This window comes from Ursus maritimus, unplaced genomic scaffold, assembly GCF_017311325.1.
Source record: "Ursus maritimus isolate PB19 unplaced genomic scaffold, ASM1731132v1 scaffold_1, whole genome shotgun sequence".
NCBI lineage: Eukaryota > Metazoa > Chordata > Mammalia > Carnivora > Ursidae > Ursus > Ursus maritimus.
The window spans coordinates 58,877,698-58,893,698 of NW_024423343.1; the positions used below are offsets into that span (position 1 = coordinate 58,877,698).

The 16,001-nt window shown below is 38.2% G+C and overlaps 1 protein-coding gene across 5 annotated transcripts in view; it reads left to right on the forward strand.

Moving 5' to 3' along the window:
• SLC25A12 (solute carrier family 25 member 12) overlaps window positions 1-16,001 on the forward strand; it is a 91,198-nt gene that overhangs the window by 61,831 nt on the left and 13,366 nt on the right. For all 5 annotated transcript variants that reach the window (XM_040643925.1, XM_040643932.1, XM_040643930.1 and 2 more), the window contains 4 exons: window positions 579-660; window positions 1,920-2,078; window positions 5,427-5,479; window positions 5,728-5,808. In XM_040643925.1, the coding sequence (XP_040499859.1) occupies window positions 579-660; window positions 1,920-2,078; window positions 5,427-5,479; window positions 5,728-5,808 (375 nt within the window). The remainder of the gene's footprint in view (window positions 1-578; window positions 661-1,919; window positions 2,079-5,426; window positions 5,480-5,727; window positions 5,809-16,001) is intronic.

A 16,001-nucleotide genomic window follows, 5' to 3' on the forward strand; every position in this document is an offset into this window, starting at 1 on the left:
GAGCCACCCCTGCGTCCCTCAAGGTAGTTCTTGTACATTTCAGAAATATATTAACATTTTAGGGGCGCCTGGGTGGCTCAGCCGTTAAGCGTCTGCCTTCGGCTCAGGTCATGATCCCAGGGTCCTGGGATTGAGTCCCGCATCAGTCTCTCTGCTCGGCGGGAAGCCTGCTTCTCCCTGTCACACTCCCCCTGCTTGTGTTCCTTCTCTCGCTCTGTCAAATAAATAAATAAAATCTTAAAAAAAAAAAAAAGGAAATATATTAAAATTTTAGGTTGGTTAAAGTAAAGAAGGGGGAGGGGATTTTATACCGGAAATGTTTATTTACCTGAAAGAGTCACTTCTCTGGAATGATAGTGTATTCCCCAATAGTAGCAGACAAATCAGGTATTAATAGGCTTGTAAAAAAAAAAATGGGGGAGGAAAAAAACAACAGTGTCTCTTTGGCTGGATGTTATTTATAAATGCTAATTGAGGTATCCATTTTAAAATCTTAAAATAGCTGAATTGTAGCTTTTTTTTTTTTAATTTGCCTTATACTTTTCCAAAAATTTTTTTACATGTTTTCCTCCCCACAGCAATCTCACGGTTTGGGCAGGCCTGTCTGGCTCCAGATTGCTGAGTCTGCTTATAGATTCACTCTGGGCTCAGTTGCTGGAGGTGAGTGACATGGCTATGTACTGTTCCCAGCTTGTGTGCCTGCAATATTATCTCCCTAGACCGAGACAGATCAGCAGAGGTGCAGTTTGTTGTTCCTGTGGGACATGACGGCAGGGCTTTCTGAAGTATTCCTGATTTCCACCTGCGATCAGAGGACTTGCTGCAGCACAGCTGGTCTTCGGGACAAAAGCTCTGTAAAAAAGTGAAAGTCTGGACGTGTGCTGCACTCAGCTTAATTATCCTGCGGAGAACCAGGATGAAGAAATGGAAATGATACTGTGTTAATGGTGTTGGGGATGCGGGCAGGCAGGAAATCAAGATTTGGGGTCGAAATCCCAGGACCTTATGAAATAAAACAACCTCCTAAAGTGATTTACTTTGGCTTTTCTACTTATATTTTTTTCCTCTCCCTTTTTACTGCTTGAAGAATACCTGGACTTGTAGTTACTATTTGCTAAAAGGAACCTCCCGTCCTGGCTCCTGGGCAAAATTTGAGAGACTTTTTTGGCTTGAATCTCTCTACAGAAAATGTGTAGGAATCTGAAGTTGCTTTGTGAAGAACCTCGGAGGTGTGATTAAAATGTTTATGATTTTTCCTAACAAGCCTGAACTGATGAAACTATTATTATTTTTTTTCGTTTCAGTTTTAGAAGTTGCAGAACATGTTTTGGTTTTCAACAGTTGAAAGATATAGCACTCTAATTCATTTTATACATTTTTCAATCTCTGAAAAATTCTAAAGCCTGGCATTTTTTTTTTTAAAGACCAAATTCTGTACAAAGGGATAAGGTCATGTTGTGAGATTGGTTCTGATATTATGCTCGTAACTAAGATTAATTTACCAAAATGCTTTAGTAAACCAGGTTTTAAAATTACAGATACCTGTGTGAACATACATGGTTATTTAGGGGTAAGTGGTATTATATTTAGGCACTGAATGGAAAATATAAAGAAATATGTTATATATAATAGTTTCATGTTGTTACAAAAAATCAAGCCTTGATGATTTAATGTTGGTGATGACTTGAAAATCCACTGCAGTTGTTCTCGGAAGCAGATGTATTTATGGACCCCAACTGCTAGCCTGCCATCCTTCAGCGGCGTGCAGTGTATGGGAGAAGGAAAAAACACACAGTCTCTTTTTGTGAGAGTAGAGACTGCGTTTTGTTTTCTAGTCCTTTGAGATGAGATTTGTTGTCGTTAAAGATCCTCCATTTAATTGTGCTCTCTTCTAAGCCTAAAAACGGTTTTATTTGCAGCCGTGGGAGCCACCGCAGTGTACCCTATAGATCTGGTGAAGACCCGCATGCAAAACCAACGTGGCACTGGCTCTGTGGTGGGCGAGCTCATGTACAAAAACAGCTTTGACTGTTTTAAGAAAGTCTTGCGTTATGAGGGCTTCTTTGGACTCTACCGGGGTGAGTAAGCCTATCTCAGCTGCTGAAGTTAGTGACTTGATCTCCCCAGCAGCAGATTTTTAGCTCAGTCATTATGAAAATCAGTGTGTAGCCTGTCCAGTCAGACTAGAGCTGTTTCTCTCTCTTTATTTTCTTGTTGCTTGTTTCCCTTTTTACACTCTTCCCGGTAACTAGCATTATTAGTCTGCAGACAAGGCCTTCCTTTCTTCTTCCTGCTATTTATGTTTCATGGAATCCAAATCCTGCATTTTGTCCCGACATGGGTCTGTGGTCACTGTGCTCTTAGAAACTCAGGCACATGTCTGCAGGTTGAATAAAGGATGACAGCTAAGAAGTAGAGAGCTGCTTTTCTCAAAGAGAGGAGAGAGATGCCTCTTTTTTCTGAAATTGAAGCCAGGCTGTTACCTGAAGGTGAGTTTACCCCCTGTGCCCTTGTTTACATTGAAAGAGATACCAGATGTGTTTGTCTCTTCCGAGGAGACCATTCATAAGTGTTTTTTTCCAGTGAGTCATCTGAAGTTAAAAAAAAAAAAAAAAATGAGTCAAAGAAAACCTTTGGCTCCAGGTCTCATTCTCTGTCCTTTCCTCCCCTTAGCTCAGAGGCACTGAGTAAAAGCAGAGAGATTTTCTTTTGCAGGGAATGTTACCACCAAGTCAAGGCTGAGCACAGTGCTGTCAGCATCGAGGCAACAACCCCCTGTAGGATTCTTCCCACCCCCGTGGGCTTTGTAGGAACTTGTTCTCTTTGGAGAGGGAATGACTTTCATGTGCATGTTTTCGCAGAAGAATTTAGGGTTTCCTTTGGGAGGGAGATTAATTTTTTAATCCCTTTGGGCGCCACTTGGAATTCTTTGAAAATATTCTCTACATGCTCAAGTCCAGAGCGTTGATGTAATTTACTGTACTTATTTGCTTGCACACACGGTCTCATTAATCCCTAGCTCACTCTGAGCTCTGTTGAACTGTTTGGCTTAGAACCTCTTCCTTGGAAAGAAAGATTGGACCAGCACAAAGCTTCTGCTCACGGACAGGAAAAAACACCTCTGATTAGCATTATTTGCAGATATTCGAGTGAAAAATGTATCTCTGATACATTTACATTTAAAGGAGAGGGTCATTAGGATGTTCATTTTTGGCATTATATATAGAATAAGAAAAGAGAGTGGTCTTGGGGGCGCCTGGGTGACACAACGGTTAAGCGTCTGCCTTCGGCTCAGGGCATGATCCCGGCGTTATGGGATCGAGCCCCACATCAGGCTCCTCCGCTATGAGCCTGCTTCTTCCTCTCCCACTCCCCCTGCTTGTGTTCCCTCTCTCGCTGGCTGGCTCTATCTCTGTCAAATAAATAAATAAAATCTTAAAAAAAAAAAAAAGAAAAGAAAAGAGAGTGGTCAAATCAAACTAGGCTCAAATACCCTGCTCCTAAGAACGCATGTTGTTAATTTTACTCAAATATTCAGAGCTCTAGCCTCTCTAAATTCTAGCTGTATAACATGTACTTACTCCATGGGAAAAGGTGTGTATTGTCCAGAATACAGATCTGTGCATGGGAATGCTTATTTTAAGCTGTATTAAACCCTGCATATCTAGATTTAACGAGGAATTTAAGAAGGGTTGAGTGGTGGTAAGGTTTTTATTTTTTTTTCCTTTGTCATCTCCAGTCTTTCTTTGTTGAATAATAACCTTTCTTCCTCCTTGGTATACTTTTAAAGAGAATGTTCCTATTAGAAGTAACCTGGATATATACTGCACAGTTTAGCCGTCTCAGTGGATGGATGCTTACAGAAAGTTTCATTTCCGAGAGATGGCATGTTAATTAAATGGGTCCAATATGCAAGTCTGGGGGTGGGGAGAGGTGGAGGGATTGTTAGCTTTATTCAGGATGTGAGCTGATAAAAATCAGTTCTTTAAATGAAAGACTCTTGTATTAGGGAGAAGATTGTAGGAGTCCTGTATGTGAACACTATGATTATTGAGATTGTCATATATTGCTTAGAACTGGTCCATTATTCTGTCAGGTGATTGACAAAATTGTTGACAGATTAGCTTAAATTTCTTTGCAGGCAATAGTGATAAAATGACATAAATCAGTACTTTATTAAAATTCCATGAGCCTTATTGAGGCAAGTTGTAAAACAAATACACACGCTGACATGGTTGTATGGAAGTTAGATTAAAAGTAATAGGACCTCATAATCATGAAGGTTAGAAAGTTAAGACTGCCATCTGCTGATTTATTCTTTTAAATCAGTCTGCTACCCATTAAAGGTGTGTGCAGATTTGTGTTTGTCATTGATAATTCAGTTTGACTGACAGTAGCCTGTATGTATGATTACTTGCTGGCTCTCAATTCATAGAAAATCACTCAGCAGTATCCTCAAAGTAGGCTTAAGATCAGCAGTGAGTGTGCAAACACATACATAACTCCCCCATGGCTGGGTGATTTAAAGGGTATAGAATGTTTATTGTTAGCATCTTTAAAAAATGTATGCAAAAAATGTACGCCAGCAATTTGGATAATCTGTGTGCTTTAGGAAGCTGAGCCTTATGAATATCTACAGATGTTGAATTGTTTATATATTTTTTCTTTTCCAGTTTGCAGCCAGCCTGGGAAATTTAACTTTCTAAGAATAATGATTTCCTTTGTTTTAAGAAGGGTCTTTTGAAATATCTTAAGTTTGACATATATTAGTAAATAAGAATGCAGGAGGCATATGTTTTTGCTTGTAGAAGACACCCATTAAATGATACTTAAAACTGCATTTTTCTTTGCAGTTTTGGCTTCCTTTAAATGAGTACTGAATTCTGGTTTTCTCTGAAGAGAAAATTATGGGAGTTGGTGTTCTGTAATAACCAAACCACCGTATGCTATTACATAGGTAATAGCATCATTTGTGGCAAAATCTGGGTCCACTCAATAACATGCTTTGCAGAGGTTTTCCGAACACACAACATTGGCTTCTCTAAAGTGTTTGTGTATGTTTATATGTTGTTGGTTGTAAAGGGTGGGGATTTGGTTACATTTTTATTGGCAGTGTTCGGGAGTAGAGATCATGGGCTCCATTCCTTCCTCAGGTACTTTTTTTGGGAGATGTTAGATAACTAGGCTTTAAAGGAAGCATGCTTAAGAAAAGGGTCTATAGCCTCAAGAAAGCATAGCATTATATTTGACATCAATAATTATCACATACATGTACAGAGTTTTTAGGATAATTCATTTTTCCATATTTTAGTGAAAACCCTTAAATGTTTGATAAGTAAATAATATGGGAGAAACCACTACTTGTTGGGTTTGTATATTCATGTCTAGTACATTCATATTGCTAATGCTTCTCTCTGTTTACCTAGGTCTGATACCACAACTCATAGGGGTTGCTCCAGAAAAGGCCATTAAACTGACGGTAAGTTTCTTTCTCATTGAATTTATATGTCATTTGTTTAGATTATCATTAAGCTAAAAATTAATGCTGATGCTGCTGAGACTGGCACACTACCAAGACATTTGTAAAACTTTCAGCTTATTTGTAGACATTTGATAATTCTTAATTTTATCATGAGACAGGTATTTTGATGACTTGGAAAACCAGTAACATACCAGTAAAGGAAACGGTTAAGAATTCCGGTTAACTGATGTCGTCTTTCTGATTAGGTTAATGACTTTGTCCGGGACAAATTTACCAGAAGAGATGGCTCCATTCCACTTTTAGCAGAAATCCTTGCCGGAGGTTGTGTAAGTATTAATACTGGGCATTTCTCATGGCAAGTGTGTTCCTTTAACCTTTTTGCACATTAGATATATCTGAGTGACATTCCTTCTGAACTCAAGGGATTCTAAGATTTTCTCAGTGATCATAAGGAATGCTTTCTAATTTCATTGCATGATCTGTTTTTGAGTGAAAAAAAGAGTTAGTATTTTTATCAGCTCTGACTCTTAAAAGCTCCTGACATTACCTTCCACACTTTTTAAAGTTCTGATCCAGATTCTTAAATATCACAGAAAATAGAGTAGTGGGTGGAGTTCCCATACATTTATATTGCCTGGAACTTTAAAATAAGTGAGATGACTGATTAATTGGGCTCTTATATTTTAGGTGTAGGACTGAGTAAACCATTGTGGAATAATTATAATTTTCCTTCTTAGGGAACAGAGGTTATAGCAAACAACCATAATTATGTTAAAGCTATTACAATTCTGAATGCAGAGATTCAGATTATATTCACTTACAGCACAAAGGTTTCTGTCTTTAAAGTGTGAGCATGACATTGGATTAGACCAATTCTCAAATTTAAGTTTGTAGCTCAACTAATTTTATTTGTGCTGTTCATTTCAAATTTGTTAATACACGATTTGTTTAAAGCTTATTTAGTCTATTTTGTCCCTGAAACCCTTAATAACTTCCAGTTGAATTGGCTGACAGTCTTGGCTAAACCCTCCTCAGTTGCTTGTGGAACTTGAGGTGATGAGGTCAATGACCTTTGCAGCTTTTAATTCTGTGAAGATGCCCCAAGGGTCAGAGAGAGCGGCTGCTCTGGATTCTTTTTGATGAGATTTGTCAGCCTGGTACGTACCTGGTTCCTCACCTTTGTGTAACCAAAGTTCCTATTGAAAAGGTGTTTGGGGCTGTGTGTGTGTGTGTGTGTGTGCATTTGTGTGTATGCTTACACACATGCCCATCTAAGTGCAATCTTAGGAAGCAAACTCACCTCTTTCACTGACTTTCTTTTTTCATGAAGGACAAATAATGAATATAGAATAAGACCTTTGTTTAAGCAAATCACAAAAAAAGTAGTTTCTCTTTTCTTTACCCCAATTAGATGCTGTAATTATTTCTCTTCAAATGAGAGAATGTTTGCAAATTGTAAATATTCTTTTTCTCAATGGTTTTAGGTTTAGTTTGGTTAAGAAGTTTCCAGACTCAGTTTTCCCACTGCTCAGGCATATATTTACCAGAAATCTCCTAAGTCATGCTCTTTCTGTTCCGTGTAGCTAATTATTTCTGTTTCCCTTTGTAATACCCAGAGGTTTTTGCCCATGAAACTGACCTGTTCCCATGTCTGACATGTGACCTAAGTGGTTAAACTGTAATCAGATCTTTGGTTCCTTTGTTTTTCCTACTGTGGACCCTGTTTCTAGGTTTGAACTTTGGGAATTTCTGTTGAAGTCTAGGGTGCCTTGAGGGTTGTGCTGACACTCTAAATCTCTTCTTTAATCATGAATCATTTCTGAGAACTTTGATGGATTGTCTAGTTGGAAATTGACAGCATGAAAAATAGACAGGTTAGGCTCTAGGCAGAATGATGAGGTTGTCTGCAGTTCTTCACCTCAAACATTTTCTGCTTCCCTCTTTTTTTCTAAATCTCTTCATTCAGGGAGGAAAGAAAATGTGTAATTATTGAGTTTGTACTGATGAATTCAATCACACTACAGAGTAAATGATTGTTAAAGCATAATCTGCCACTTCTCCCCATGTCTGTGTATTTCAGCAGAGAATAAAGCCTTAAAATGAGTGAGTCTCTTGTTTAAAGAATATTAGGCATTGCGGAATATAGGATGCTCTCTTTACTGAATGAAACCTGGTAAGCAGCCACCAGATAGACACAGGGAAGAGTGGCTGCCTGTGAGCCTGATCATGAAAGCCCCCACCATCCTGGATAGTGGTGGTGATATGATGTGCAGCGTCCCTGTGGGTGTTTGACTAAGTGCTGTCTGTATCACCAGCTGAGAACAGTGCTGCTGTTTTCTCAAAAATCACTCAGTTTTAAAGATGTACCTTGTGTTAACCTGTTGCAAAATGTGTTAACCTAATGCAGATTAATTCAAGAGAAATGGTTCAAACTGAATAGACAGTATTGGCTTTATAGGTTTTTCCCCAGCAGAGGGATCATCTAAGACCCGGGCTCTGAGTTCCCTATATATGGGAGAGAAATTCTGCTATAAAATTGACTGCTGTCCTGTAGGAAAAATGGTGTTCATTGATCTAGATAATGAATTGACCAAGAAATAAAAATATCCAGTCCTCAGACCTTATTTTTTTTGGTTGTTTGTTTTGTTTTACGATGTATTTTTAAGAGTATGTGATATTTGATACATGCAGAAAAGTACACACTATAAATCTAGTACACACTATAATGAGCATCTGTAAACTTATCACTCAATTAAAACGTTACTGTCATTGACACTGGTTTTTGCTTCTAATGTAGCTCTAATCTGCTAAGATTGTTAATGAGCAGTAGGGACTTTGCCTAGCCAAACATTTTATTTTCTTATTCATTTTAGAGAGAGAGAGAGGAAGAGAGAGAGCACGAGTGGGAGGGGCAGAGGGAGAGAGAATCCCAAGCAGACTCTGCACTGTGCACGGAGCCCAGTTCGGAACTTGATCCCACGACCATGAGATCATAACCTGAGCCAAAACTAAGAGTCAGATACCCAACTAACTACACCATGCAGGCAACCTCCCCCCCAACGTTTTATAGGCATTATCTATCTCATTATTATTCCCAACTAGAGTTGAAGAAAATAAATCTAAATGAGATCCAGACTTAGTAGGTGGTAAAGTTAAGATTCAAACTACTTTTGTTTTAAATCCATATTTATTCATATTTAGTATATTTCCATTCATTCATTCTTCCATTTATTAATTCTCATTCAACAAGCTGTCAAGGCTGGGAAGGATTTATTCTCTTTATTCCTGTGAAGGGAACCAGACTTAGGTTATGTTTACATCTCATAGAAAAAGGGTAGTTCCTGATCATTCTCACCAGATAAAACTTAATCTTAAGTCTAATCATATTCTACTGTGGTAATTTCAAAGCAGAATTCCGTATTGTGATTTGCTGCATTTCTCCATATCACCAAAGAAAATACATGCTTCTGATTAGAAGTCATCGTGATAGCTACCGTTCTTGAGCGTCCTGCCCTGGACTGCACTGGACAGGCATCATCTCGTTATTCCCAGCCAGAGTTGAAGAAATTAAAAGCTCAATGAAATCCAGCACTTAGTAAATGGAAAAATTGAGATTCAAGCCACTTCTGTCTCCAAATCCATATTCTTCAATATTTGGTATATGTTTCTATTCATTTATTCTCTCATTTATTTATTCTCTCACTCATTGAATGCCTGCTATGTTTCAGGAATATTTTAAAAAACAGCAGCGTTACTGAGCTATAATTCACATACGCTACAGTTCTCGCATTTAAAGTGCGCAGCTCAGCAGTTTTTGGTGTATCCACGGAGTTGTGCAGCTGTCACCACAGTCAATTTTAGAGCATAGTTATCACCTGAAAAAGAAACCTGGTACCCTTCAGCTGTTGCCCATCAGTCTTTCCTCTCTCCCCCTACCAAGCCTTAGGCACCCACTAATAAACTTTCCATCTCTATAGATTCACCAATTCTGGACATTCCACATAAATGGAATAAAAAATGTGTGGCCTTTTGTGTCTGGCCCTTTTCACTCAGCATTTTGTTTTCAGGGTTTATCCATGTTGCACTATGTATCAGTACTTCATGCCTTTTCATTGGTGCATAATATTCCATCATCTAGATGTATCACATTTGGTTTATGCATTAGTTGTTGAACTTTGGGTTGTTTCCACTTTTTGGCTATTATGAATAGTGCTGCTGTGAACATTAATGTTAAAAGTTTTGTGTGGACATATGTTTTCACTTCTCTTGGGTGTATACCTAGGAGTGGAATTGGTGGGTCATAGAGTAACTCTAATTTGTATTTTGAGGAACTGCCAGGTTGTTTTCCAGAGTGGCTACACCATTTTACATTCCTACCAGCAGTGTATAAGGGTTCAGATTTCTCCACATTCTTGTTATTGATTATAGCTATCCTAGTGGATATGAAGTGTTATCTTGTTGTAATCTAATAACTGACATGTTGAGCATCTTTTCAAGAATGTATTGGCATTTGTATATCTCCTTTGGAGAAATGTCTATTCAGAATTTTTGCCTGTTTTTAAGTTGGGTTGTCTTTTATTATCAAGTATAAGAGTTCTATATATTTAGAGTCCTTTATCAGACATGCGATTTCCAGTATTTTTCACTTTGTGTCCTTTGAAGAATTTTCTCTCCCTCTCCCTAAGATTTCAGTCTTAAGTTTATTGAGACTTGTTTTGTGGCCTAACGTGGTCTATCCTGGTGCTTTTTGGTGGAATGTTCTGTATGTGTTTATTAAGTCCATCTGGTCTAATGTATTTTTTTTTTTTTTTAAGATTTTATTTATTTATTTGACAGAGATAGAGACAGCCAGCGAGAAAGGGAACACAAGCGGGGGGAGTGGGAGAGGAAGAAGCAGGCTCATAGCAGAGGAGCCTGATGTGGGGCTCGATCCCATAACGCCAGGATCACGCCCAGAGCCGAAGGCAGACGCTTAACCGCTGTGCCATCCAGGCGCCCCTGGTCTAATGTATCTTTTAAGGCTGATTTTTCCATATTGATTTTCTATCTAGATGATCTATCCATTGATGTAAGTGGGGTATTAAAGTCCCCTACTATTACTGTATCACTGTCAATTTTTCCCTGTAGGTCTGTAAGATTTCCTTTATATGTTTAGGTGCTCCTATGTTGAGTGCATAAGTATTTACAATGTTATATGATCTTGCTAGAATGACTCTTTTATTATTATGTAATGCCTATTTTTTTTTAAAACAGGTAAAGCAATTTTTATTTATTATTTTTTTAAATGTAAATTCAATTAATTAACATATAATGTATTATGGTTTCAGAGTTACAGGTCTTTGATTCATTAGTCTTATATAATACTCAGTGACCATTATATCACTTGCCCTCCTCAATGTCCATCACCCAGTTAGCCCAGCCCTCCCCCTCCCCCTCCAGCAACCCTCAGTTTGTTTCCTATGATTAAGAGTCTTTTATGGTTTGTCTCCCTCTCAGGTTACATCTTGTTTTATTTTTTCCTCTCTTCCCCTAAAGTCCTCTGTTTTGTCTCTTAAATTCCACATATCAGTAAGATCATATGATAATTGTTTTTCTTTGATTTATTTTGCTTAGGATAATACCCTCTAGTTCTATCCACATCTCTGCAAATGGCAAGATTTTATTTTTTTGATGGTTGAGTAATATTCCATTGTATATATATACCACATCTTCTTTATCCATTCATCTGTCGATGGACATCTGGGCTCTTCCCATAGTTTAGCTATTGTGGACATTGCTGCTATAAATGTTGGGGTGCAGGTGTCCCTTCAGATCACTACATTTGTATCTTTGGGGTAGATACCCAGTAGTGCAATTGCTGGACCATAGGGTAGCTCTATTTTCAACTTTTTGAGGAACCTCCATACTGTTTTCCACAGTGGCTGTACCAGCTTGTATTCCCACCAACAGTGTAAGAGGGTTCTCCTTTCTCTGCATCCTCGCCAACATCTTTCATTTCCTGATTTGTTAATTTTATTCATTCTGACCGGTGTGAGGTGGTATCTCATTGTGGTGTTGATTTGTATTGAGCAATTTTTCTTGTGTCTGTTGGACATTTGCATGTCTTCTTTGCAGAAATGTCTGTTCATGTCTTCTGCCCATTTCTTGGTTGGGTTGTTCTTTGGTTGTTGAGTTTGATATGTTCTTTGTAGATTTTGCATACTAGCCCTTTATCTGATATGTCATTTCCAAGTATCTTCTCCCATTCTGTTGGCTGTCTTTTGGTTTTTGTCAACTGTTTCCTTTGCTGTGCAGAAGCTTTTTATCTTGCTGAAGTCCCAATAGTTCATTTTTGCCTTTGTTTTCCTTGCCTTTGGAGACATGTCTAGCAAGAAGTTGCTGTGGCCAAGTCAAAGAGATTGCTGCCTGTGTTCTCCTCAAGGATTTTGATGGATTCTTCTCTCACATTTAGGTCTTTCATCCATTTTGCGTCTATTTTTGTGTTATGGTGTTAGGAAATGGTCTATTTTCATTCTTCTGCGTGTGGTGTCCAATTTTCCCAACACCATTTGTTGAAGAGACTGTCTTTTTTCCATTGGATATTCTTTCCTGCTTTGTCGAAGATTAGTTGACCATAGAGTTGAGGGTCCATTTCTGGGTTCTCTATTCTGATCCATTGATCGATGTGTCTGTTTTTGTGCCAGTACCATACTGTCTTGATGATTACAGCTTTGTAATAGAGCTTGAAGTACAGAATTGTGATGCCACCAGTTTTGGTATTCTTTTTCAACATTCCTTTGGCTATTCAGGGTCTTTTCTGGTTCCATACAAATTTTAGGATTATTTGTTCCCCCTCTGTGAAAAAAGTTGATGGTATTTTGATAGGGATTGCAGTGAATGTGTAGATTGCTCTACACATTCTACACACAGACATTTTAACAATATTTGTTCTTCCAATCTATGAGCATGGAATGTTTTTCCATTTCTTTGTCCTCAGTTTCTTTCATGAGTGTTCTCTAGTTTTCTGAGTACAGATCCTTTGCCTCTTTGGCTAGGTTTATTCCTAGGTGTCTTAGGGTTTTCGATGCAATTGTAAATGGGATTGACTCCTTAATTTCTCTTTCTTCTGTCTCATTGTTAGTGTATAGAAATGCAAATGATTTCTGTACATTGATTTTATGTCCTGCCACTTTGCTGATTGCTGTATGAGTTCTAGTAATTTTGGGGTTGAGTCTTTTGGGTTTTCCACATAGAGTATCATGTCCTCTGCAAAGAGTGAGTTTGACTACTTCTTCGCCAATTCAGATGCTTTTTATTTCTTTTTGTTGTCTGATTGCTGAGGCTAGGACTTCTACTACTATGTTGAACAGCAGTGGTGATAGTGGACATCCCTGCTGTATTTCTTACCTTAGCAGAAAAACTCTCATTTTTTCCCATTGAGAATGATATTTGCTGTGGGCTTTTCATAGATGGCTTTATGATATTGAGGTATGTTCGCTCTATCCCTACACTGTGAAGCGTTTTAATCAAGAAAGAGTGCTGTACTTTGTCAAATGCTTTTTCTGCATCTATTGAGAGGATCATATGGTTCTTGTCCTTTCTTTTATTACTGTAGTGTATCACATTGATTGATTTGCAGATGTTGAACTACCCTTGCAGCCCAGGAATAAATCCTACTTGGTCGTGGTGAATAATCCTTTTAATGTACTGTTGGATCCTATTGGTTAGTATCTTGGTGGGAATTTTTGCATTCATGTTCATCAGGGATACTTGTGTATAAATCTCCTTTTTGGTAGGGTCTCTGTCTTGTTTTGGGATAAAGGTAATGCTGGCCTCATAGAAGGAGCTTGGAAGTTTTCTTCCCATTTCTATTTTTTTGAAGCAGTTTCAGGAGTATAGGTATTAATTCTGCTCTAAATGTTTGGTAGAATTCCCCTGGGAAGCCATCCGGCCCTGGGCTCTTGTTTTATTGGGAGATTTTTGATTACTGCTTCAATTTCCTTGCTGGTTATGGGTCTGTTCAGGTTTTCTATTTCTTCCTGTTTCAGTTTTGGTAGTTTATAGTCTCTAGGACTGCATCCATTTCTTCTAGATTGCCTAATTTGTTGTCATATAGTTGCTCATGCATGTTCTTACAATTGTATTTCTTCAGTGTTGGTTGTGATCTCCTCTTTCATTCATGATTTTATTTGGGTCGTTTTTGTTTTCTTTTTGATAAGTCTGGCCAGAGGTTTATCAACCTTATTAATTCTTTCAAAGAACCAGCTCCTAATTACGTTGATCTGTTCTGTTCTTTTGGTTTCTATTTCCTTGATTTCTGTTCTAATCTTTATCACTTCTCTTTTCTTGCTGGGTTTAGGCTTTATCTGCTCTTCTTTCTCCAGCTCCTTTAGGTGTAGGGTTAGTTTGTGTATTTGAGACCTTTCTTGTTTCCTGAGAAAGGCTTGTATTGCTATATACTTCCCTCCTAGGACCGCCAAAGATTTTGAACAGCTGTGTTTTCATTCTCACTTGTTTCCATGAATTTTTAAAATTCTTCTTTAATTTCCTGGTTGACCCATTCATTCTTTAGTAGGATGCTCTTTAGCCTCCATGTATTTCAGTTCTTTCCAAATTTCCTCTTGTCATTAAGTTCCAGTTTCAAAGCATTGTGGTCTGAAAATATGCAGAGAGTGATCCCAATCTTTTGGTACTGGTTTAGATCTGATTTGTGACCCAGGATGTGATCTAGTCCCCTTCCATGTGCACTCAAGAAGAATGTGTATTCTGTTGCTTTAGGGTGGAATATTATGAATATATCTGTGAAGACCATCTGGTCCAGTGTGTCATTCAAAGCCCTTGTTTCCTTGTTGATCTTCTGCTTAGGTGATCTGTCCATTGCAGTGAGTGGGGTGTTAAAGTCCCCTACTGTTATTATATTATCATCAATGTGTTTCTTTAATTTTGTTATTAATTGGTTTATATAATTGGCTGCTCCCATGTTAGGGGCATAAATATTTACAGTTGTTAGATCTTCATGTTGGATAGACCCTTTATTATGATATAATGTCCTTCCTCATCTCTAATTACAGTGTTTGGTTTAAAATCTAATTTGTCTAATACAAGGATTGCCACCCCAGCTTTCTTTTGATGTCCATTATCATAATAAATAGTTTTCCACCCCCTCATTTTCAATTTGGTGGTGTCTTTGGGTCTAAAATGTGTCTCTTGCTGCGATGCCTTGGTGGCTCAGTTGGTTAAGTGTCTGCCTTCGGCTCCCTGGGATCAAGTCCCACATTGGGCTCCTTGCTTAGCAGGGAGCCTGCTTCTGCCTCTGCCTGCTACTCCCCCACTTGTGCGCGCGCTCTCTCTCTCTCTCTCTCTGATAAATAAATAAATAAATAAATAAATAATATCTTTTAAAAAAATAAAATGAGTCTCTTGCAAACAGCATATCAATGGGTTTTGCTTTTTTATCCAATCTGATACTGTGTGTCTTTTGATTGAGGCATTTAGCCCATTTACATTCAGAGTAACTATTGAAAGAGGAATTTAATGCCATTGTATTACTTGTAAAGTCCCTGTTTCTGAATATTGTCTCTCTTCTTTCTGGTCTATATTACTTTTGGGCTCTGTCTTTGCTTACAGGCTCCCCTTTATTATTTCTTGCAGGGCTGGTTTAGTGATCACAAATTCTTTTAGTTTTTTTTTTTTTTTGTCCTGGAAGCTTTTTATCTCTCCTTCTATTTTGAACGACAGTCTTGCCGGTAGTCGTTTATCTCTCTTTTCTCAGCTTCTTTATTCTCCGTCATTTGGTCTTCTATACCACTAATTTTCTCTTCTGCCTCATTTATCCTAGCAGTTAGAGCCTCCATTTTTTATTGCATCTCATTGATAGCCTTTTTTCTTTTGATTTGATTCGGTTTTAATTTTTTTATTTCTCCAGAAAGGGATTCTCTAGTGTCTTCTATGATTTTTTCAAGCCCAGCTAGTATCTTTATAATTGTTATTCTAAACTCTAGTTCCAACATCTTATATCCATACTGATTAGGTCCCTGGCAGTCAGTACTGCCTCTTGTTCTCTTTTTTGAGGGAAGTTTTTCCATCTTGTCATTCTTGCAGAATGTGGTTGCTTTTCTATTTGTAGAGCTGCAGCAATTCTTTTCTTAGGTCTCCGGTTGAGTTCACAGGTGTTCAGAATGATTTGATAGCCATCTAGCTGAATTCCTGGGACCAAAAGTTCTCCTACTCCTCCACCATCTTGAACTCCTTTCATAGTTATAGTTATTTTTACTGCTTTTATTTTTTAACCTTCACATTAGCTTTATACGTGGTTGCACCTCTCAGCACCCTCATCCTCAGAGAGGGTTCCAACAGACCCCTCTTCTTCCAGCAGATGCCTTATGCCTAGCCAATGAATCTCTATCACATGTGGTCTAGGTGCCCTCTAACCTGCTGCTTTTGTGCTGGGTCATCGGGTGAGTGAGTGTGACATGAACCCTTCGAAAGGGGAGTCTTTGTTTCCTTTACCCCTTTGGATCTCTTGGTTTTTAAAGGCAGA